Source organism: Ambystoma mexicanum, chromosome 12, assembly GCF_040938575.1.
Source record: "Ambystoma mexicanum isolate Mex_15411 chromosome 12, UKY_AmexF1_1, whole genome shotgun sequence".
Classification (NCBI taxonomy): Eukaryota; Metazoa; Chordata; class Amphibia; order Caudata; family Ambystomatidae; genus Ambystoma; species Ambystoma mexicanum.
In genome coordinates, this window is record NC_090936.1 from 612,421,766 (window position 1) to 612,444,040 (window position 22,275).

At 46.4% G+C, this 22,275-nt stretch overlaps 1 protein-coding gene across 7 annotated transcripts in view; it reads left to right on the forward strand.

The window, feature by feature from the left end:
- CTNND1 (catenin delta 1) overlaps positions 1 to 22,275 on the forward strand; it is a 478,107-nt gene that overhangs the window by 356,218 nt on the left and 99,614 nt on the right. For all 7 annotated transcript variants that reach the window (XM_069629030.1, XM_069629031.1, XM_069629032.1 and 4 more), the window contains 2 exons: positions 1,173 to 1,290; positions 17,804 to 17,954. In XM_069629030.1, coding sequence (XP_069485131.1) covers positions 1,173 to 1,290; positions 17,804 to 17,954 — 269 coding nt within the window. The remainder of the gene's footprint in view (positions 1 to 1,172; positions 1,291 to 17,803; positions 17,955 to 22,275) is intronic.

Sequence of the window (22,275 nt, forward strand, 5' to 3'; positions counted from 1 at the left end):
AATTCTCCCTGACTTTGACAAGTCATCCTTACCCCTCCAAACTGATCTCTCCATGATAGTTCTTTAGTATGATTCTAGCTTATCCATCTTTCAATTAGTAACTTGATATGCTGTAGATTGTTCTTACCTTACTTCAGTTGATGGGAGGTAGATTAGGGAGATAGGATTGGTTTCCTCTCAGTATTGTTTCAGCTTCGTATGTGCCCCCATAGGCATTCCTTATAGTTATGGAGTGAAGAGTCCAGATTTGAGGATTTTTCCTAATAGGAGGTGATCTCTTGTGTTGCGAATATTCTTTGGTAGCTTGTTCCAGGTGTTTGGGGCAAGGTGATAGAAAGCGGATCCTCCGAATTTTATTTTGTTGTATGGTTTTGGTTCCAAACAGATGTTGCTGCTTGATCTCAAAGGTCTTGTTGGGTGATGGACGTTGATTTTCTCGTAGGAACTCTGCATCTTGGGTATTGTTATTAATGTTCAACCATGTTTATACATGTGGATAAGTGCTCTTTTGTCTTGACAGCTCTCCTCCTGAATCCTCTACAGATGTGCTATCCTGTTTTTGGCACACAATCTGAGACCGTCTGCCATTTTATCTAAAAGCGGGCTACAATTCCCAAGATTTTATGTGGACCTCTGAAGTAGACTGTAATTTAAGACTGAAAAAATTGAATAAAAAACGTACCTGTAAGAATGATTAATCAATTTTGTATAGGCGTTAAAAGGGTCTTGGATCTATGTCTAAATAAAATTCAAGCTTCAAACTTTGAAGGTCTCTCATTCCTTCCAGAAAGGGCTCCTCTTTATATTCCCACTTGTGGCACTTCATCTGCTGCACCTGGCAAGCATTCCTTTGGTGCACAACCACCAGGCTGACTCTGAGCCAGGCATTGCCTGTCCATTTGGAGATTATTTGTGCTGTATATAGCAGCTAATTGCACTGTAAACACTGGAGGCTAGTTGGTGTGCCAATGCACCGACATTACTAAATCAATCTCTCATATCATGTTCGCACTATACATCACAACACTTTCTACCATGTTTTTTCCAACAATGCCCTACATACTCCAAGGTGACTTAAACTATGCACATGTTGCACACCATGTAACTCATGAGTTTCATATAAAACTGGAACAAGACCACAACTGTAATCTTCATTCCACTTTCTGTTTTAGAAACATCAGCTCTGAGCGCAGTGAGGCACGACGGAAGCTGAGGGAATGTGATAGTCTGGTGGATGCCCTTGTATATGTTGTACAATCAGAAATTGGCCAGAAGGACAGTGACAGCAAGGTGAGTCCCACCAAGTTGATGGTAAACTGTACAGTATGTATGGCTATATGCTTAACTGGTGAAGCAATTGCATCTCTGCTCCTGTTTGCGCTCGAGCTTCCCTCGAGCACTACCTGCTCTATCCTGCCAATGCTTTTGGCCCTGTCCGACCTGTATAGGAGGTTTTGGAGGAGCGGGACACATTTGTCAGTTTAAACATTATGAATGAACACCAGTTTCTAATGGACTACTGAACATGCCAGAGTTGATCCTGAGCACGGTGAATACAGTATCTACACACATTGTAACAGCATTGATGGTTTTCATTTGGCCTGGAAATTATATCACAGCACTTCCTAGTCGAACTGCGTGTCCATCTCCAGCACATATTAGAATCTAGGTATATGGATTTTGTCTCTCTATGAATGGTACCTTGAAGACTCGGGAGGGCTTTGACAGATGGCCACGGCTCAACCTTAAGGGGGACAACATGAAGGCATCAACATAGTCCATTATAGTAGTTGTTGGTGTTACCTTTTGAAGAACCTCAAATGTGTATAAACATGTCGGTCATGTAGTGTAAAATGAAGGAATTCTGCCTCACATTTAGAATTTTTCTGGGAGTGCATGATGTCAATTGACTTGTGTGAACAGCCAGTGTTTAAATATGATATTGTTGCCATATATTCCATTTTGAATCAAGTGTAATTTACTGTCTTGAATTGATTTTAAAAATTACTATTTGCGAATAATTCTTAAAAGGTTTTTCGTACTGCAGTTTGTAAATGCTATAGAAATATTGCAACCAATTAATGTGAACATGGCGACGGAACTGCTGTAGACAGTGGCTCAACCTCATGTTTTGCCTAATGCTGCTTTTGAGAACAGCCTCCTCTATTGCCTTCCTTCACTTTCCTGGAGCACAGTCTAGTCTCCTGCTTGGCTTCCAGGACAATATTATAGCACTGACTCTACCTTCAAGCTCTCCTGGCCCTAGCACTATTCCCTCCCATAATCTCGAGCTATATGCTAGTTTGGTAGGAATCCTACCCTCCACCCCCCTGTAGGGCTGGCTAGCAGATGTTTAGTTCCTCCTGCTCTACTCTATGGATAATCCCATTCTGCTTCTACATTAGATGCTGCTACAGAGAATCCCTTTGGCCAAGAGACAAACTGCTGGGCATTTATGGTCTTGGTTAGGACTGATTTTCTATACGCTGACCTTGTGGACTTGTGTATAGAAGGCCCACCTATATTGTGACAGGGACAACTCTGGGGAGCTGTAGCCAAACCAGTTCCGGTAGCAGTGACAGGCGGTCCAGGCAAAGTTCTTCAGAGGTGGTGAGCTTGTAAAGGGTCCGCAGTGAGGCCACACAATGGGAATCACAGATTACACTTAGACAGGATGTGTAAACATATTTATTAATTATTGGCCAAAGCGCACTATAGAAAGATGACGATTAGCAAGTAGTTATCACACAACAGGAAAAAGTGCAGATAGGGTCTCTGGGGTCCAGTGAAGAGTTCATAGGGTTAGAGTACCAGTTAAACTAGCTAACAGAAGTAGCCCCAACTTTCAAAAGTCTTGCGCAAGCTATGGTAAAGTCAAACTTGTTAGAATAAAGGTTTATTGTAACCCCTTTGACTTATAATGGCAGTATAGGGGTAGGTAAGCTCTAACTTATCCCCTCGCCCCCCGTACTCGGATTCTTCCCCAAACTTGGCAGAACAAAGGAAGATGGTCCGAGGTTCCTTTTCCTTCCAAGTAAGTCCTTATTTCGTAGGGTTTGCAGGTTCTAGCTGATCTCCAGTCAGTGTCCTTCACTGTTCAAGGACTCTCGATGGAAGAAGACAGCAAAACTCGATACAGGACCTCTCTCAAGACTGGACTTGGGGCCAGGTAAGTGATTTCAGATGGTTGTCACTGCAGCAGACGACGCAAAGGGACTCAACTGCTGCGGTCAGACTTTCCCTCATATCGCTGGTCCCCTTGAAACTAGTGTGCCGAGCAGAGCCAGCTGAGGATCCCCCAAGTTCCAGGTCGGAACAGTGATGCCGGCAGCATGGTAGCCCAAATTCAGAGCTGGTCAGCCACAGTACGATCCCGGGACACTTCCAAAGGATCTTCATTGCAGGGTAACGAGCAGATGTCTGGAATGGATGGTCCCTCCACGGGTCGCAGCTCCTTCGCAGGACTGCTAAAGATCTTTAGCAAGACAGGCCTCCTCCAGGACATCAGCAGAAGTTGATAGCCAAGCGTTCATCCGACGGGTCTCCGGTTTCTTCACAGGGCTCACAGTTGGCTAGGATTCTTGGGTCCTTCAGGTTTCTCCAGGATCTCTGACGAATGGGTGCAGTGGTCCTCTTATCCTAAAAACCAGGTAAGAGCTGCTGCCTTTACTATCCAATGACCGGACTAGTCCCCACACACCAGCAGTGGTCCAATCGGGACCACTGGTGGGAACATTCATGCATACCACTCTGACACACTGAAACCAGTTTGTGGTTTGGGACCAGACAGTCCCAGCTCACATCCTGCCAGAAAACAAACGCAGCCCTCCATTAGTCAGCCAAAAGCTTCTATTTTCCGACGCACTATACGTCCATATAAGGATTTTCCTGGCCTCTCGGGCCAGCAAGAAGGCTAAAGAACAAGATGGTCAAAGGACAGGAGAAAAACCATGTTGCGCGGCCATGTTTGGACAGTACCCACAGTTAGTTGCCAAACGCGATAAGGCTAAAACTAAGTCCCCAAAAGTGGGAAGACATCACTGCTGCCACCAGCGTATCCTTTTAGCACACCTAGAATAACCAGAAATCTTCTGAGTGCTAGGGCAAAACAAAAATGTACCCCTTTGTACAGCAGTGTAAGCTGCATTGTACAATAAATTGCCATAAGTGATGCAAAGTAACCAAAAGTAGTAACATGTCTACACGAAACAAGGTTTCCCAGTACCGACCGCCTGAAGGACATGTCAGTTTACCCATGACCTATGGGCAAAAGCCAGTGCAGTGAAGCTTAAGGCTTCGCTGCTCTGTGTAAAAAGCAGGTCTGAGTGAAAAATAAGAGCAGAAGGTTTGGGGGTTCCATAAAGATGGAAGGAAAGGTGCAATAAATATATATCTTTCCTAACAGTCTTAGCCAATGTTGGGGGAGTATTCCTACAGTCCCATCTGGAGGTAAGATTTTAGTTGACTATGCCAGTGGTTTATAGATCCCCCCTCCCCCCCTCCCCCCCCAAACTCTTAGCATCAGTCTGTACTACTGCTGGAACCTTGGTAGTGGCAGAGCAGTCGGGCTAATCTTAAGAGGAAGAGATGAGCTGTAGGTAAGTAAACTGAACCCAGTTGGACATGTACATCAAAGAAACTTGCACATAGTTTATATACATTTAAATATATTCTCCAGCATTGGATCTTTCATGGATTCACATGCTGTGAATATTTCCCGTCAAGCTCAGAAACTTGGTAACTTTAATATAGTGGTTTTCCTATGGAAATACGTCAACACCTTGGATGTCCTATCAACATCTTTTATAGGTGCTTTGTGCAGCACCAATGGGAACTCCAGTATATAGCCTTGCCCCGTGGCTTCCCTTCAGATTTCAACCGTGTTCCAAACTTTTGGGATCACCTAGTGTTCTCTCCAGAGAATTTTTTTTCTGCACAGCTTTCGCTGTTCCAGCGGGTCGTTTGCTACTTCTAGGTCCCGTCATGGCATCTGTGGGCCCGAAGAAGTTATTTCAGCTGTGAGACTTGCAGGCTCAAGAATGTGTACGAGAGGGACAGCCATGTGGACTGCTTGTACGGCTTATACCACAATCACTCCGCTGACAACTTTGAAGTCTGTCGGGGGTTCTCCCAGAAGATCCTCGGGGATCACAACAGGCGATTGATTTGCTGGCTGAACGAGGGGGCCTATCCGGCTTGGGAGGTAGGCTCTTCCCACGGGGGCAGGTCCTGTACTCCTTCAGCCAAGAGGTCGCCATGGCCCCAGAGGGCATGGTCGGCAGAGACGATGCTTAAGAAGCAACACACTGGTGAGTCCAGACCAGGGTCGGAGTTGGGGAAAGGCAGAGAGTCTTCGGTGGCTCGTCTGGTGCAGAGTGGCGCGGGGCAGGGACCCCACTCCAGCCAATTGTGCACCATGGGGTGGATAAGCCAAAGGACTCGGGTTCACGGCCGCACAGACCTGCGGAATCGACTCACAAGGCCTCTGCATCAGACAAGGAGAGTCCTTGCCCAAAGAAGCCTTCTCAGTCTAAGGAGGTGCTGGTGCCGAAGACTGTGCTGACACCCTGTCTGTTATCATCCGATCCACCGAGGATGGTCTTTGACAGGGGACCTGCCGTCAACGACTGCTTTAACATCTATGGCCCTGTCGATGACCCTGCTGACTGCTCCGTCGACAAACCTACTGGTGACGTCCCGGTCGACGACTGCTCCAGCAACGGTAGCCAAGCAAAAGTCGAGGGCAATGCTGTTCGCCTCTGAAGGTCCACTGCCTCCCAGGGATACAACGTGGCAGTCTGGGACAGAGGTTACGTCCATACTCCCGATGGATATTCTCCAACATGAGCCGACCTCAGTTGAGTTCTCGGATCCGGAGCGGGAAGAGCAGCCGTTTCTGGATCCTTCCGTTTTATGCCTGCAGCCTTCTCTTCCATCCACATTGAGGGGGGAGAGGTGGGGGGCTGGGGTCTGTCCCGCCTCAGTTTCCTCTTGTCTATCAGCACTTGTTACTCTCGATGCTAGTGGTTATTATGTTGCAATTGCTCATGGGGCAATTGGATGCAAGGCTCCCTGTGCCTCAGGGTCCTGCTGTTCCGTTGATGCAGGACCCACCTACCATTCCTTGTCAGGACGTCTCTGAAGCCCCTTGTGGTCGAGGTCCTCATCCCAGCTCTTCCCCAGTTCGGCCTCCTCCGCGGTCTACCAAGGCGTTCAGTCCTCCTCGAAGGGATCAGGAGGAAGGGGAACTAGTGGAATCCGAGCCGGACTGTGTTCCGCAGGACACTCTCCCGAAGGTGGTCTCTTTGCCCAGATGAGCAGACACTTGGGATACTGACCCGGATCTGAATGTTTCAAGTAGTCAGCCATCTCCGTCGGACAATATTGGAGCGTTTCATGCCATGATGGCTAAGGCCTGTCACGGGTTTGGCCTTATTCCAGATGAGGACAAGGACAGCTTTTTGTTGGACCATATGAGGAAGAGGAGAAAGGTGGTCTTCTCAATCGCTATATTGGACCATGTGCGGCAGGATGGGCTTCAGACAATGAGGCACCCTTTCACGGAGCCTGCAGTCAAGGCACTGGAGTCCACCCCAAAGGGCCTGACGTCGCAGCCTAATCCGGAATCGGTGGTTTCAGCAGCAGCAAGTAGATGGGCTTGTACCCAGCACGTGTGCTACTGCCCCAGAAAATGATGGCCCTGAGGCTGGACTCTTTCAAAAAGGTCCTCCCTGTGGGAGCAACTACAGTTAAGGCTGCCAACTCGTTGGGTATCATGGTGCTGTACGACCGGGAGATGTGGTAGATTGGTACCTCTGTGGACCACCTGCCAGAGCAGCAGCAGCAGGAGGAGAAGATGGTTTTGGTTCCTGCGTGGAGGAAGCATTGAATCTTGGTATTGTGGTCGACCTGGCAGAGACTGGGTTTAAGCAGATCAGTAATGGTGTGGTTCTCTGGCGTCAGGCCTGGCTTCGCTGCACCGATTTCCGGCCAGAGGTTCAGCACAAGGTGGTGTACATGCCTTTGCGAGGGGGAGCATTTTTTCGGGAGAAGATTGACGATGCGTTGAACATTAAGGCAGACTGATACTGTGAGGTCCCTGACAGCTCTGCAGGGCAGATGTTCTTTTCACCCCTTTCGCTACTTTCGTGAGGTCTCGGGACACAAGGTTTGCATGGTCTCAACAGACCCCCAACAAACCCCCCCCCGGGCTTCCGACGTTCTTTCCAGTAGTCCACACAGCAAAGCAAGGAATATCAAGGACTGTGATAGTGTTTCCTTCTCAAAGAGACAGTCAGTCTAAGCCTCAACAATGACTGCCACAAGGGCAGTCTACTAGGGGGAAGGGTGGCACACCACCTCAATGAGTGGCGTTGGATCACGACAGACAGATGGGTGCAGGAAGCCGTCCAATACGGCCACTCTGAGTTCAACCATCCGCAACTCCCTATTCCTCTGGTAAAAAGTTCAGCCGCACCTTCAGGTCTTGTGTCAGGAGGTTAGTTTGATGCAAAAAGGAGCCATCCAGAGGGTTCCGGCATTGGAAAGATGAAGCTACTCCAGGTTATTTGTCATCAAAAAGCCAAGCGGAAAATGTTGCCTCATTCTTGTTGAGCGACCACAGGTCCAGAATACCAAGCGACAAAAATGGAGAATGCTAAAGTTGCAAGACGTCATACAAACTGTTCAGCCAGGGGAATTTCTGCCATAGCTGGATCTTGAGGATGCATATTTTCACATCCCCATGCACCCCAAGCATTGGAAATTGCTACGGTTTGTGGTCGGCGACAGGCATTGCCAGTTTTGGGTTCTCAGCTTTGGCCTAAAGTCAGCTCCCAGGACTTTCACCAAGTGCCTGGCTCCGGTGGCGGCTTCTCTACAGAAACGGACACCATGTTTATCCATACCTGGACAACTGGTTGGTCAGGGGGGCAACATGTCAGCGGACCTCTAAGTCACGCAGGTATGCTCCTTTTGCAGCGTCTGGACTTTGCAGTCAACTTCAGCAAATCCTGTTTTACACCCTCAAAGGATTTGGTTTTTCTTGGCACTCGGTGCTCAATCTGATCAAGCCTCGGGGGGGGGGGGGGGGGTCGTTTATACCAGGATCTTTAGTCATGGCCTGTGTGTACGTCTCTTCTCGGCACTATGGCGTCCTGCATACCACTCCTTTCGAATTGTCTGTTCAGGCTTCCCTGGATGTGAAGAGGGCTTTGAAGTTCTATCTGGACTGGACTAAGTTGTTCAGGACATCTAACCAACTCTTTGTGGCTTTCGGCCCCTCCGAGGGGAAGCCGATTCTGAAGCAAAGCATTGCATGATGTGACATTTGCTAGGCAGCACCGCACACGTTCACCAGACACTGTCTGAATCATCAACATGCTGAGGATGTGCAAGTTGGGTGTGCAGTGCTTCAACGGCTGTTCCAGCAAGGTAAGCCCTGCAGCTTCCTGGGTTTGAGTTCTACTCATGTTTTCATTCTCGGTTTACTGAAAGTAATGTCTGTTTATATTGCCTCTTGTATATGTCCTGTTTGCCTGTTATGCACCGCCAGGTCATCTTACTGCTACATAGTCTATTTACAGCATGTGAATCCATGAAAGATCCAATGCTGGAGAAGGGAGTAGTTTCTTAAATGCAACTCAATTTCTCCAGCGTTGGTATCTTTCATGGATTCGCATATGCGCTCCAGCCTCCCCCCTTCAGGCAAACATTCTCTTAAGGTATCCTTGTTTGGAGAGGTTAAAATCTGAAGGGAAGCGCAGGGGCGGGGCTATATACTGGATGTCCAATTGGTGCTGCCTAAAGCACCCATTAAGACGTTGATGGGACACTCAAGGTGTCAAAGTTTTTCCATAGGAAAACCACTATATTAAAGTTACTGAGGTTTCCCAGCTTGACAGGAAATATTACAGCATGTGAATCCCTGAAAGATACCAATGCTGGAGAAATGGAGTTTGAGGTAAGAAACTACTCCCTTATTTCTGATGCTTGTGGGTCTGCTTAGAATCACATGTTGTGCATATAGTCCCACATGTAGTGGAAATCGTGAAGTATTGCATCTTTATTTCGAAGATCGAAATGGGATGTTGACATGGGCGTGACCAACACTTTCTGTGACGTGTAGTGTACCCAAAATCCCTCACGTGTCGAGGTCCCTCAGTTTTTTTCCGCCAACCTAGTTCGTCGCCTATGCGGAACTCGCAAGAGCTTTATATTGCTAACCTTGTCCCCACGACCTACGGGTTGGTTGTCTAGTCTCCCAACTAATCTTCTCTGACTGCCTTGTGTTTCCTGCTGCCGAAGAAATCTACACCTGCTCTGCGACTGTTCAACTGTTTGACTGTCGACCGCGTGGCATCCACCCTCTGGCCAAGGCCTTAGTCGGGAGAGTGGGGCCCTGGGTTTATTCTTCTCCAAGAATGTATTTTCTTTCCCCTTCTTTCTCTTGGTCTGGCTGCTGCTACCCTCTGCCATGGAGGGGACGCCCTTTACATTTTTCATGTCGTGTAACGGCAGGTTTCCTTGGAAGGACATCCATCGCCAATGCAATAATCCTCCTTGTGACCATGACGAGCGCTCATGCAAGTCCTCTAAGATCTTTTGACTGAAAACATTTAAAGACAGGCAGACTAAAAGGTGGGCTGCTTACATTATGCAGGCCGAAAGCCTTTTCCCCGTTGGTGCTGTCGCTTCAGACAACGAGGAATCTGTCAGAAGCCATGGCTCCGAATTGAAAGCAATCAACCTCTCAGTGGAGCCTACAGGCTCCCAAATGCCCGTCCCCAGCTGGCAGGTCACTGCGTCGAGTTCACACCCCGGCTACAAGGGCACCCACACACCACGGATGCAAAAACATACAACCCCTAAGGATTCTTCGGAGTTGTCAAAGGGCACAACCCCAACAGGGCTGCCGAAAATGGCGACGGTGCCTTCAGAACCTTGTGGTTCGACACACTCCACCCAACCCGCTTTTGTGGCATGCGACTGAGCATCCCTCTGGAACGGGTGTTAACCCAAAAAAACATACAACATACCGTGCGTTAGGGAGAATTCTCATTTCTGTGAGAATTCACTTCAACCTTCGAGACCCCCAGCTCATTTTCTGGATTTTAGGACTTAATTTCAACCCTGGTGTGAGTGAGCCCCTTTTTTCTCACTCATGTGTTTTTGACCTGATTCGGAATGTTTCCACTGTTTTTGGAGTCTGACAAACACCAGAGGCATCTACTTTTTGTATGGTGACGCACAGCACTTTCAGTGCAGTGTAAGAGAAAGCCTTTTAGATGTCTCATAAGGTTTAAATTACTATTCTTGGGAACAGTAGCTCACACAAGAAAAGTTAAGTGAAATTGACTTTACTTACCTTTTCTCTTTGTAGGGCCAGCAAACACCATCTTATGTGGATTGCTGGGGGGTTATCTAGGAGCCCCTTATCCTACATACTAATGTAATTTGTCTTTAGACCTGTCCGCGGTACGCTCCATGCGTTTCGACGGTTTATTAGGAGTCAGCCCAACCGCCGAAGTAATCCTTGCAAGACTTTCTCAATCTCTGCCGAATCGGTGCAAGTCAATGGGTCAGCAGTAGATTTACTGCATACCGCGGCGCCAGAGGGCTTAGCGGTAGATTTTCCACCTGTGGAAAGGCTAGGGGGCCTAGGAGTAGGTTTTGGGCCGACCGGGGTCTTGCGGGGTGCCGCAGCATCGAATGATCGCTCTTTGCCGTCCAAACTCGATTTAGAGGTAGGGCCCTTAACTTTGGAGTGCCCAGTCGCAAGACGCGGATGCGGGGAAGGCTGCTGATCTATCGGACCAGAGGATTCTGTCAATTATCAGCTGTCCTGTTGGCGGTTTCACCCGTTTCGGCGGAACCGTTGAAACCGTTGATGGGGTTGTGGGCTTAGTGTGTGGTTTCTGTAAGCCCTTGTTGCTGGGTGTTGTCCCCAACGCGAGACTTATGTCAGGCCTAGAGGGGTCGGGGGACGGGCGTGGCGGACCTAGAAGCGTCCGCTTCAAGGTCGATTACATCCGACACGGATGTCTGGTCATCATCAGTGCCCCGTCACTTTCGGCAGGTGTGGCGATGGGGGAAGAGGTTTCAGCCCGTGACACTGTTCTCGGCCCACGGCTTTCCACAGCGCTTCTTAAGGGTCTTAGTCTGAAGGAGTCTACAGGCCGCACACCGCTTCTCGTGATCTAGGGGTAGACGAGAATTACACTTACTGTGCTTGTCTTTCCATGGGTATCTGACCCTACACTTGGGGCAGAACCTAAATGGTGTCCTTTCCATAGCTGTCAGGGTCCGGCTTGACGGAATTCCACAGGAGCTGATGCTGGCCCCACAGATCCTCACCAGGAGTTCACCTCTCAACCCTAAAATAAAAGCTGAGCTGAGAACCCCAAGAAAGGGGAAGTGGAGAAAACAACAAACGAGACACTGCTGCCCTGCAACCTTCTGGTAGGCTCTGGTATCTGTGATAAAACAAATACGCTTGATTACTTATGCAATAATATACATTTTTTTCTTAAAATGTTTTTTGACATATACTAACTTCTTTACCACTTTAACCTCTTATGACTTAGAGGTTATTCATTCATATCAAACCCTAAAAAACGGTTGTGGTTCTCTAAATAAATCTTGCCACTATGCCATTTATAGTCTCTTTAGAACTCTAAAGTGAATGACACTTGCAAGTGCTCATCAGTCTTGGATATTCATTGTTTCATTACATTAAGCTCTGTAAAGTCTGAACTTGGATGCTTAAATGAATGCAGTTTTGTCTTGTAGTATAGAATCTCCTTTTAGTGTAAAAGTTAAGTGAAAATGAATATTCAACTTCCTTGAATGCCGCTCCTCCTGCGTATGAGTTTTATATTTACACGCGCATATTCGACGAGAAAAATAAATGCTCATGTATTTCTTAACACGCATTTCAAAATTCAGAAAAAACCTTGCGCTAATTCTTTACTCGACACGCGCTTTAAATTCACGTACACGCTCACCGCACATGTGTGATTGACACACAACGCTGCTAAAGACGTGAAAACTTGTACTCTCGCTAAAAATTATCTTGCACACAGTTCATTTGGAATCGCGCACTATCGCGCACACGCGATTTATGTGCGACGTTGATCCATACAGGCGCACTCCCATAAATGACGTTGCTAAAGATGCGAAGACTCGCACTCGTGCAAATGCCGTTTGAAATTTTATCACGCTGAAAACATTAAAAACTTAATGCACACAGTCTTATAACTTTTCTTATCTTAAACGGTATAGAAGAGTTCACTCACTGTATAATCATAAAATAACTTCAAGTCACTTAAATTGCTTAAGTATTGAAAATTCTCTGTGAAAGACTATAAACTTTTTAAAGCAACAGTCCCACCTGATGTCTTCAAGTTCTCTCAGGCACAGCAATCGGTTTTCTTACTACTTTAGCGAATTTTCGGAACTCTGGAAGGCCTTACTTAAGGAGCTTAATAGATGTACAATCAGCCACTGAATTACTATAGATGAAAGGCAGTTTAGAATCTTGCTCACCTCCCAAGAATCCAATTATTATCCTTTCACCAGTCAGACAAAGCAAACCTATTGTTCCTTATACCAATCAGATGAGGTTTCTTTCTCTCCATCTTGACTTGAGCAACCCACAATGTTTATTCTATGCACAGGCCCTTTCCTGTTACTAGACCACCTACTCCAGCCAGCCCTGACCATAACGAAAGGTATAGACCAAGATGACCAGACCTAGAGGGCAAAGAGGAGAGACATAACGAAAGATGGGGCCACCCCGACCCCACTCTCCCTACTGTGTAGGCTGGCCAGAGGGCCTGGCCACGTGGATGGCTCAGCTGCCGGATCTTGGGTGCCGAAATCCACCGCCATCAACTTCCTGCAGTCTTCGCCAAAGTTGCTTGAATCTCCACCAAAGTGACTTATGGGGAAATAACCAACAAAGTTGGTATACAGATAAGCATTGTATGAAGAGCTCCACTATAGGGCAACTAGTTATCTGGGCGGAAAAAAACAATCTGAGGGACCTCGGCGTGTGAAGGATTTTAAGTACACTACCGGTCACGATAGGGATAGTGTTAGACACGCCTATGCTGATGTCCCCTTTCGGTCCCCGAAAAACCAGATGCAATACTCCGTGGTTACCACTGGATGTCGGACTGTATGCACAGCATGCGAATCTAAGCAGATACAATCGGTAGAAATGCTATTACAGTGAGTAATGCATGTCTTATGTCACCTTCACTACTTTAAATGGCTAGTGGCTGTTTATTTCTTCTACCATTGTGCTGTTCTACCGCAAGCTGAACCCTCAGCTGCAGTACAGCACCCATGGATGACCATTTTGTCAAAAAGGCCCCAGTCTTTTTCATTTTCTGTATGTGAGGTCTTTCTTGGGTTTTACTGTGAATCGAAACAGATTCAAGCCCTTTGTTTCTTTTCTTTGGTGGGCTTCAGCCCTGAAGCCTGCATCTCCTTCCAGTGTGTCTGGAAGGCCAGGATGTGAGGGAGTTTCCCTAAACTCCCCTGTCCTTAGTCTCTAGGAATGCCTGAATGCAACCAGTCTTGATTGGCTGGCTGTCCTTTCAGAACAGCCACCCTGCTGTGTGATTGGCAGCATAGGCTGTGCATGAATGGGAGGAACCTGCTTAAAAGGTGAGGGTTTTTGGGACTAGAGGCAGTTGGCCACTGGGAGAAACACCCTATGAAGAAACCATAAACAAAGCTTGCTGCATCCTCCTGGACCTTTGAATTGCCAGTTGAAGCCCTGCTGCTGTGCTGAACTTCCTTTTTTAATTGGACAGCTGCTCCGGGAGAGACTAATTCTTCCCTTGGGTTAGTGGGACCAAGTAACCCAGAGACTAACTCCACCGGACCATCTTACCCGACTGGATGTACTACTTCGCTGCTGCAAGAACCGAGTGCCAGGGGTCTAGAAATCTGTAGCAGAGTGCAACGTCTGAAATTTGTGTAGAAGCTCCAGGAGTTTCCCAAGGACCCTCCAGAAGCAGGAAAAACAGAGTGAAGGAAGCCAAACCGGTATCCAAGATCCATGACAGTGCTGTTTACCAGACACTGAAACCGTGAAATGCTGCTGAACCGAAAAGAGCCTGTAGCGGCCGGCGACCTCCCAAGTACTGCCACAGGAGCCCTCCAGCCGTCTTCGCTCTTGTCCCCACGGCTGAGGCTCAGGAACACAGGCTCTGCACCGCTGTAGCAAAACAGAATCCAGCTGGACCACTCTTCTTCAAACCAGAGGTACTGTTTAGACTGGGGGGGGGGGAACGGGTGCGTGGGGTACTTACCTGATTGTCTTGTAGCTGTGCTCTTCTCATTTGGGAATTTCAGTTGCTTACTTTGGGAGTTGATTACAACTGTTTTCACAGGCTTAACAGCTTGTGACCCTACAAGTTGTTTTTCTACAAACTCTCTAATTTTGTAAAAGACTTATATCTAAGTGCCTCAGCTCCCTACACTGTGTTCCAATTGACTTTAGCTGTCCTGGCTCTCCCTGCAGACTCTTCTAGCCCATTGACTTTGATGTTGTTTGTCCCTTTTTGACTGTTACTGCTGGGAAAGGCTTGTCTAGATTTCATTATAAGATGGTGTCCTCATATATTAACCCTTTGCTTCCTTAAAGTTTTCCTTTCCGCAGCCTCCTAATCTGTAAAGTAGAAAAGTCATTTTAAAGTACATTTACTTTGTTACATGAATTGCCCTTTTAAAGAACCCTTATTTAAAAATGGGTGTTAAATAACTATAACTGAAACCTGGAGTGTAAGTGTTACTTTGTTACTTGTATTTACAAATTTAATTATTACAGCTCACATTTAACCCTCTTGAGATGGGCCTGGCTGCTCAGTCACACCACTCAGTCACACTACCAAAGTGTGTAGTACAGACCTATACCAAAAGGTGGGTTACCTAATACCAAGCAGATAAGTGTTGTGTAATCTGTGTTACTACATCAATTCTTGCCCAACACACTGCCCTCCAGAGTGGGAAATTCCTTTGACTTTTTTCTTTAGCATGAGACCTTGGTCAATCCTGCCCAGGCTCCATCCAGAGTGTCTGTGAAGGCGAGGGAGGAGTCCAAAACTTTGCTCCCCTGCCTGCTAGAATCACGTCTGACCCTGGAAGCTGGTGCGGTAGTCGATCACACGAACCAAATTCACGAAGGGCAAAATGAACAAAAGCCGGCTGAGAGGATTTACAGCGACCGGAGAGCATGTGTTAACTGGAGCATGCCATTATTCTTCCTTCCAAGCGACCTGTGGACTCTGAAAAAGATTACCCGAGCCTGGTGAGATACAGTAGACTTGGGGCCTGCATTTTGAGCCATCCCACATTTTGCTGCGACTTTGCTGGATTGCAATACCTCATTACCCTGGGACCTCGAGCCATTGTGTGGTGCATGGTCTTCTGAATAGAGATGTAAGTTTGGTGGACCCCTCCTGGCTCTCTGGAGCTTTGATGCCAGTCTTTTAAGTCCCCTCATCAGAGTGCTGGACCAGATTAGCGACGCAAATCCAATCAGCAATATTCTGTCTTCTGGCTCCTTAAAGGGGTGCCAAAACGAGAGCCACATCCAGCTGCAAAGACACTCTTGCCTTGAGCCTTCCCCGTTGATCCGCACTGCAAAAAATGTTCCAGAGTCCTGTCTTCACGACATGCTGGGTGACTTGTGCACCTCTCTGCAACTGGGTTTTTGGCTGCAGATCCTGGCACCTTGCTGCAACCTCTTCTGTGCGGAGTAAACCATGCAATAAACCTCTTGCCTAGAGCTTTCCCCTGTGATCCCTGCTGCTAAAGTCATTCCAGTGTCCTGTCTTCCATCTTCATGCCAAAGGAATTCATCGACTGGGTTTTTGGCTGCAGATTCTGACTTCTTCTTGCTGCAAACTCTAAGGTACTGTTGGCTGGGGGTATTTACTTACCATAAGCCTTTTGTGATTACAGTGTAGTTCTGGAGTATTTTCTGTGATTGGGAGGCCACTCATCCAGTTCACCCAAGCCCACTGCTTGAATCCGTCTAGGGTGTCTTCTCAGAAGTCCCTGGACACTTTCAACTTCTCTAGTGTAATAATTACCTGTTTGAGCAATCTTCCTTAGGAACTCTGCCTTTTGCTACTTCCGTGCCTATCCTGAACTGGCTGTTGGACGCTAGGTTCCTAGTGACCCCCGTCACCCCCCTTCTGCCACTGAGAACACTCATGCTCCAAGAATAAGGGAAAGACTTTCTAAGGATTGGGCCTGTGGCCTAGAAAAGAGAACAATTGTTTAAATGTGTACTTGTAAAAGAGTTGGTTGGTAACTGTAACTGATAGTGGGCAGTTACAAAAGTTCTTACCTTGAATGTGTTGACATTGTAAAGTATATGTAAGGTTGTTTTACTCGCCTGTGAATTGGTTGTGCCTCTTCCCAAAAGTAATGCAGAACTTTTGCTGTTCTGCTACTTCTAAAGACTTTGGATCCACTCATACACTGACTCTTTTTGTATAGTTGGTGATTGGACATTAAAAGCATTAGTTAGCCCGAAAAGTGTGTCTAGAAGGTTAAGCTCTGCTGATGTGATTAACCAACCCTAAAAGAAAGTGTTTTTGCTAACTAAATACCATTACCGTATAGCTGTGAAGTAACACGAGCGCGCAGTAATACTGATGACACGGTAGAACTGTAATTGGTTTCAAATGGTACCGCAAGCAACGCCCTTTGAAAATTAAGAATTTCCTTTGTGTTGGTTAAGTGAATTACGTATATACCTTCCTTGTGTAAATATAATAAAGGTACATTTTAATGTAACATTTTAATGTAACATTTTATGTCCAGGTGTTTTTGGACTGTTGTACTTACTGGCTTCAGTATACTTGCCTACAGCTCACATCTTCCTCCTACGATAAGCCTGGCTGTGCTGCCATTCTAGTAAGATCCTTTGGGTAGTACAGACTTGTACTAAGAGTTGGGGTCCTGTATGCCAAGGGATGGCTTTATGAAGTCTTGCCTCAAGTTGACTTTAGGGAAACTCCTCTAACAGTCACTGAAGATCAAGTGAAGAAACCACATCTGTCAGAACTGCTTACCCATCTGTCAGAACTGCTTCCTCTGTATTGCTCTCCTGACCCTCTGGCACTACTGGGAGGCATTTTCTTCATCCTTGGGTCTTCCAACGCAACTCCAGGAACTACTCACATGGTAGTTTGGCCTATTGGCAATACTGGTTCCTCATGTTCTCTTGTGACTTGCCTACCTGAATTGAAAAACTTTTACATTTGTTACTTCAGTTTCTTTTTCAGGAAGGACTTTTGACTCCAAAATAACTTATTTAAAATGGATACTTAACTGCTACTGGACCTCTGTTTTACAATGTTTTGTTTGCCTTTTGGTTTGTTTTGCACTTTGCTTTATCCACATTCTTTGTTGGTACAAATATTGTTGATAGCTCTTATTTGGAATGATTGTAAAGTTTATAATGTACCTGTGAATCACCCCAATCTGATAGTTGGGCCTGGGCTGCTGTGATGGGGCTACCACCAAGATAATGTGGTCATCTTGAGGGAATCTGGTAGTACCCAAGTCTGGAAGATATACCGGAGGACCTTTGCCACAGGGCCTTGAGGATAATCTCCCTAATGGGCACAAGTGATGTTTCTGGTAGATGGGATGCATGAATTTGTAATGGCACCAAATATGATACAAAGCAGACCTTCGGTGCATGTTGGGCTTTGCGTCTGTAATCTCAGCTTTCTAGACCCAAGTCTAAATATGCTCATTATTTCGGGAACAGCTGGTGGAGAACTCGGTCTGCCTCCTCCGTAATCTCTCGTACCAGGTCCACCGTGAGATACCCCATGCTGAGAAGTACCAGGATGTACCCCTCAACAGCTCCAGTTCCGGTCAGCAAAACGCCAGCTGCTTTGGTACTAAGAAGGGCAAAGGTAACTAACTCCACTGTCATTTACTTTCTCCGGTGAATTGTTTTCAAATGCACATGTCCTTTGATCATTTAAGATAATTCAGCTGTTTGTTTTCCGAATACAGCAGTCGTGACATTTTGACAAACTTAATGAGTGCCAAGACAAATCCAATAGGTTTTCGGTTTTCATTACAAAAAAGTTCAAAAGTGGGTAATTGGGGCTCGCAGTCTAGGCGGGGTCCCTGTACCACCTGTCACTCAACCTTTCTAGAGACTCCTACCTCCCTAGTTTGGTCTGCCTACTCTTATTGTGTGGACTCATTACAGCCAGTGTACTCCTATGGTCTGGTCTATCCCTGGGATTCCATTATTTCTCTGGTTTAACTGTTTTATTACCACACCCTGACGATTGTGATCTCAAATGGGGTAATATCAGTCTCTTTCCTGCCCATCTTCAGTGTCAAGGCAGGTGTGCCTCCAGTCGCTCCGCTATCTACTTTCACTGTAAAGCTCTAGGCCTGTCCGCTTTGTGATGAATACATTAATGTTGGTATGCTGATCTAAAAAGCACCTGACCTCTCTATGCTGATGAGAAGTTTCTTTTAAGTGCAGCATTCCCTTGAAAACGTAATTCTCCTAATAGATGAGATGGGTACCTAGGGAGGGCCTAATGGTTGTTGCCTTATCAGACTCCATCAGGGCTTACCTATTTGGGTACTCTGGTTGCCCAGTCACCTGTATCTTTCGGATTAGTCTCTACCTTTTCTGCTCTCCTCGCCCTACACCTGCTTTGCTTTCTACATTTTATCTTTTGGTCTTTCTCTCCCTTCAATCTACTCTTCTGCTCCCTCCTGATCCTATGCACTGCCCTCCAGATCTCACTCTTCACCACACTACCCTGCTTCTGTTCTCCTTCATCCTCCTGCCTCTCACCTCCCTCTGCTACTCTTCACCTGCCTTCTACTCTGCCACCAAAATTACTTTCAAACACTCTCCTGCTCTAACCCAACTGGTACTTCTTGCTCACACCGAACACCTTACTATATCTCCTTGAAAACATTCAAGTCTGTTAGGTAAGATGTTCATAGTAATGATAAATCTTCCTAACCTGGGTCAACCCCAGAATGTTTAGGTTTTACTGCTGGATTATTTTGCCATATACCTGTGTGTGGGAACCTTTTTCCACACTCGCTGAATCTTTTACTCCTTTTATGGCTGTCATTTGTAAGACTCTAGTGTCTTTAAAAAGTTAACCTCTTTGACAACTTTTTGGCAATAAGTGCTTATTTTGTTAATGTTGCAAGGCTGTTTGTTTGGCTGGGTTCCGACATAAGTCTGATTTTGGAGGCTGAAGAGGTAGTCGACCACTGGAATCAAAACTGAAGAGGAAGATGAAGAATGTGTCTGAGATGATTCCAGCGACAGAAGAGCCTGATGTGTAAACAGAGCCTGCTGTAGCCCTTCCTTCCAATCGACCTGGGGACTCCAAAACCGACGACCATGACCCAAAGCCTGGTGCGACCCACTAGACTCATGAAGACCTTCCTTTTGAGCCATTTCATGTGCTGCAACCTTGCAGGGCTACAATACCTTGGCACCTCAAGCCATTGTGCGGTGCAGTCTTCCGAATATTGCTGAAACTTTATGGGCATCCTGCTAGACTGCCAGAGACGTGAATTGATTCTGAAAAGTCCCCTCAACAGAGTGCTGGGCCTTGCAAACAACGCAAATCCGACCAGCGATATTCTGTAGTGTTCTCTGCTTCTGAAAAAGGCACCAAATCCAGAGCCGCATCCATCCGCAAGGAAAACCTTGCCTAGAGCCTTCCCTGTGATCCTTGCTGCAAAGGTCCTTCCAGTGGCCTGTCTTCTTGATGAAGGAATTCAACAACCAGGTTTTTGGCTGCAGAGAAGTCGTCCTGCTGCAAAATATTCCACTCTGCTGGCTTGGGTATTTACCTTAAGTCTCTGGTGATTCCTGTTTCGTTTTGGGGTGTTTACTCTGCTTTCCAGTCCAAGAGACTCGCCTTTTAAACAGTTCTCTCCCTTTCATTCCAGCCTAGCTGTCACTCATCCAGGAGGGTGGCTATCTTTGCTGGACAGTCAGCCAGCCAATCACGTCAGAGTGCATTTGGGTCTCCTAGGAGACTAGGCACAGTTTTGGCCCCTCCCTCCCTGCCCACCCGACACTCGGGCGCCAAGGGCGGACTTCAGTCCTGAAGCCTGCCAAAGGCACACCAACAAAGGGACCAAACCTGGTTTGGCGCGCAGAGACCAACTCTAGAAGGACCTTTCCAAAAAGAAACGGCAAAAAAAGACGACCTTTTAAACAAAGGGGCTTAAGGCGCCATCTTGAAAAACATGGCTCCCGTGATTTTGAGCTACCGGTGTTCGCGGTCGGGAAAAATCATGGTAGCTTGTTGTAAAACCACTCCCACCAGCATTTTCAATAGGAAAGGGTAGCATTTGACTGCTAATTGAGTATTTAGACAAAGGGGATACTATGCAACCCCTCCAACACTCCATTGTAAGATGGTGTGTGCTGGGTCTAGGAATTTGCAAAGACTAGTAAAGTCAATTTCACTTTACATTCTCTGGGAAACAGTAGTTCATCCCAGAGAAGGTATTTAAACCTTTGGGAAGTCTAAACGACATCCCTGTGTCACTGCACTGACGGTGCTGTGTAACTCACATGAAAAGAATCCTATGGATTTGTCTAAAACACCATAATCAAAGAGCACAAGTGTAAAACGCACATCAAAATATGAGTGGGAAAAAAGGCTCACATTCTTTCCAGATAAAAAAAATCAAGTCCTCAAAATCCAGCAAGGTTGCTGGGAGTCTCTAAGGTGAAGGGAATTAGCACATTTATGAGAATGCTCCCTAACACTGTATGACACAATGTAAAGTTGCCTATGGAGTTCGTCAGACTCCACAACCAAAAAGAGTACAAAATCACATTAAACACATGAGGGGGGAAAAAGGGTCTCGCTCTCCAGGTTAAAGTAAAGTCCTCAAAATCCAGCAAGGATGCTGGGAGTCTCTAAGGTGAAGGGAATTAGCACATTTATGAGAATGCTCCCTAACACTGTATGACACAATGTAAAGTTGCCTATGGAGTTCGTCAGACTCCACAACCAAAAAGAGTACAAAATCACATTAAACACATGAGGGGGGAAAAAGGGTCTCGCTCTCCAGGTTAAAGTAAAGTCCTCAAAATCCAGCAAAGTTGCTGGGGGTCTCTCAGAAATGTGCTAATTCCCTCTACATTAGAATTCTCTGCAGTATGCTCTGTTCATTGAGTACCAACCTTGTGGTGTTGGTGGCATGCACCACTGGTTGGTCAGTTTAAAGCCATCTGAACCCAGTGGTGGTCAAGTCGTCGTTTCTTGCTTTAAAATCTGTCACTAAGTCACACAGCTATACTTGTCTAGACCCATCTGATGGCAAAGCTTTGTCCATATCGAAGGACGTCTGGACATCTCAACAATAATGCCCTAAAGACACCCTCCTAGACATGCTGGGCACAGACCTACTTGTTAAAGGGCACAAACTCAAACACGGATAAAGAACAGAGGCCTGCCATAAAAGCACAGCAATAGCCCAAGAATGGTGTAAATATTGAGGAATAGGTTGAGACACTGGTGCACACCTTTTAAGGTAGTAGGTAATTAAAAGATTAGTTTCAATATTTTTGTGTTTTTTAGGTGCACATGAGGAACTGGGATCATGGCACAAAACCCCTACAAGGGACAAAGTGATGAAGATTCAGCCTAGGAATCCTCCCGTCCCCTGCACACTATTGATTGTTGGACATAAGCCAATTACTAAAGCTTTTTTTTAAATTGAATATATTAATGTACATCCTATATATGAAGTAATGATTAAATCACAGAGTAAATATTGAGGACCCAGTTGAACCTGATCTGCAACCATTGGACCTAAACTGCATTTCCCTGTACCGTAACTAAACTAGTAGCGAACTGCACTGCTTAATTGTACCCTAGTTATTAGTCCTCTCTGCCTCAGAATTTTATCCATTGACTCTGTAGTAGACTGCCTTGTCTGCAGACCATCTTCACAGCAACAGTTACTGTCTCTGGTCAACCAGTGACCCAGACTGTCTGCACAGTTCCAAAGTTTTCAATCCACACTATAGACTTGCCACACTTGTGTGACCACGAAAGCCGACCTACAAGGTCTTATCTTATCTTAGCAGGCCTATACATGGTTTAGGAGTACCCTTGCATTGGGCACAGTGGTCTCTGGCAGATTAATTTTCTTTTTTAATGGGCGGGGGGGTCATTTGTAAATATTTACCAGTAATGAGCATGAACGACTATT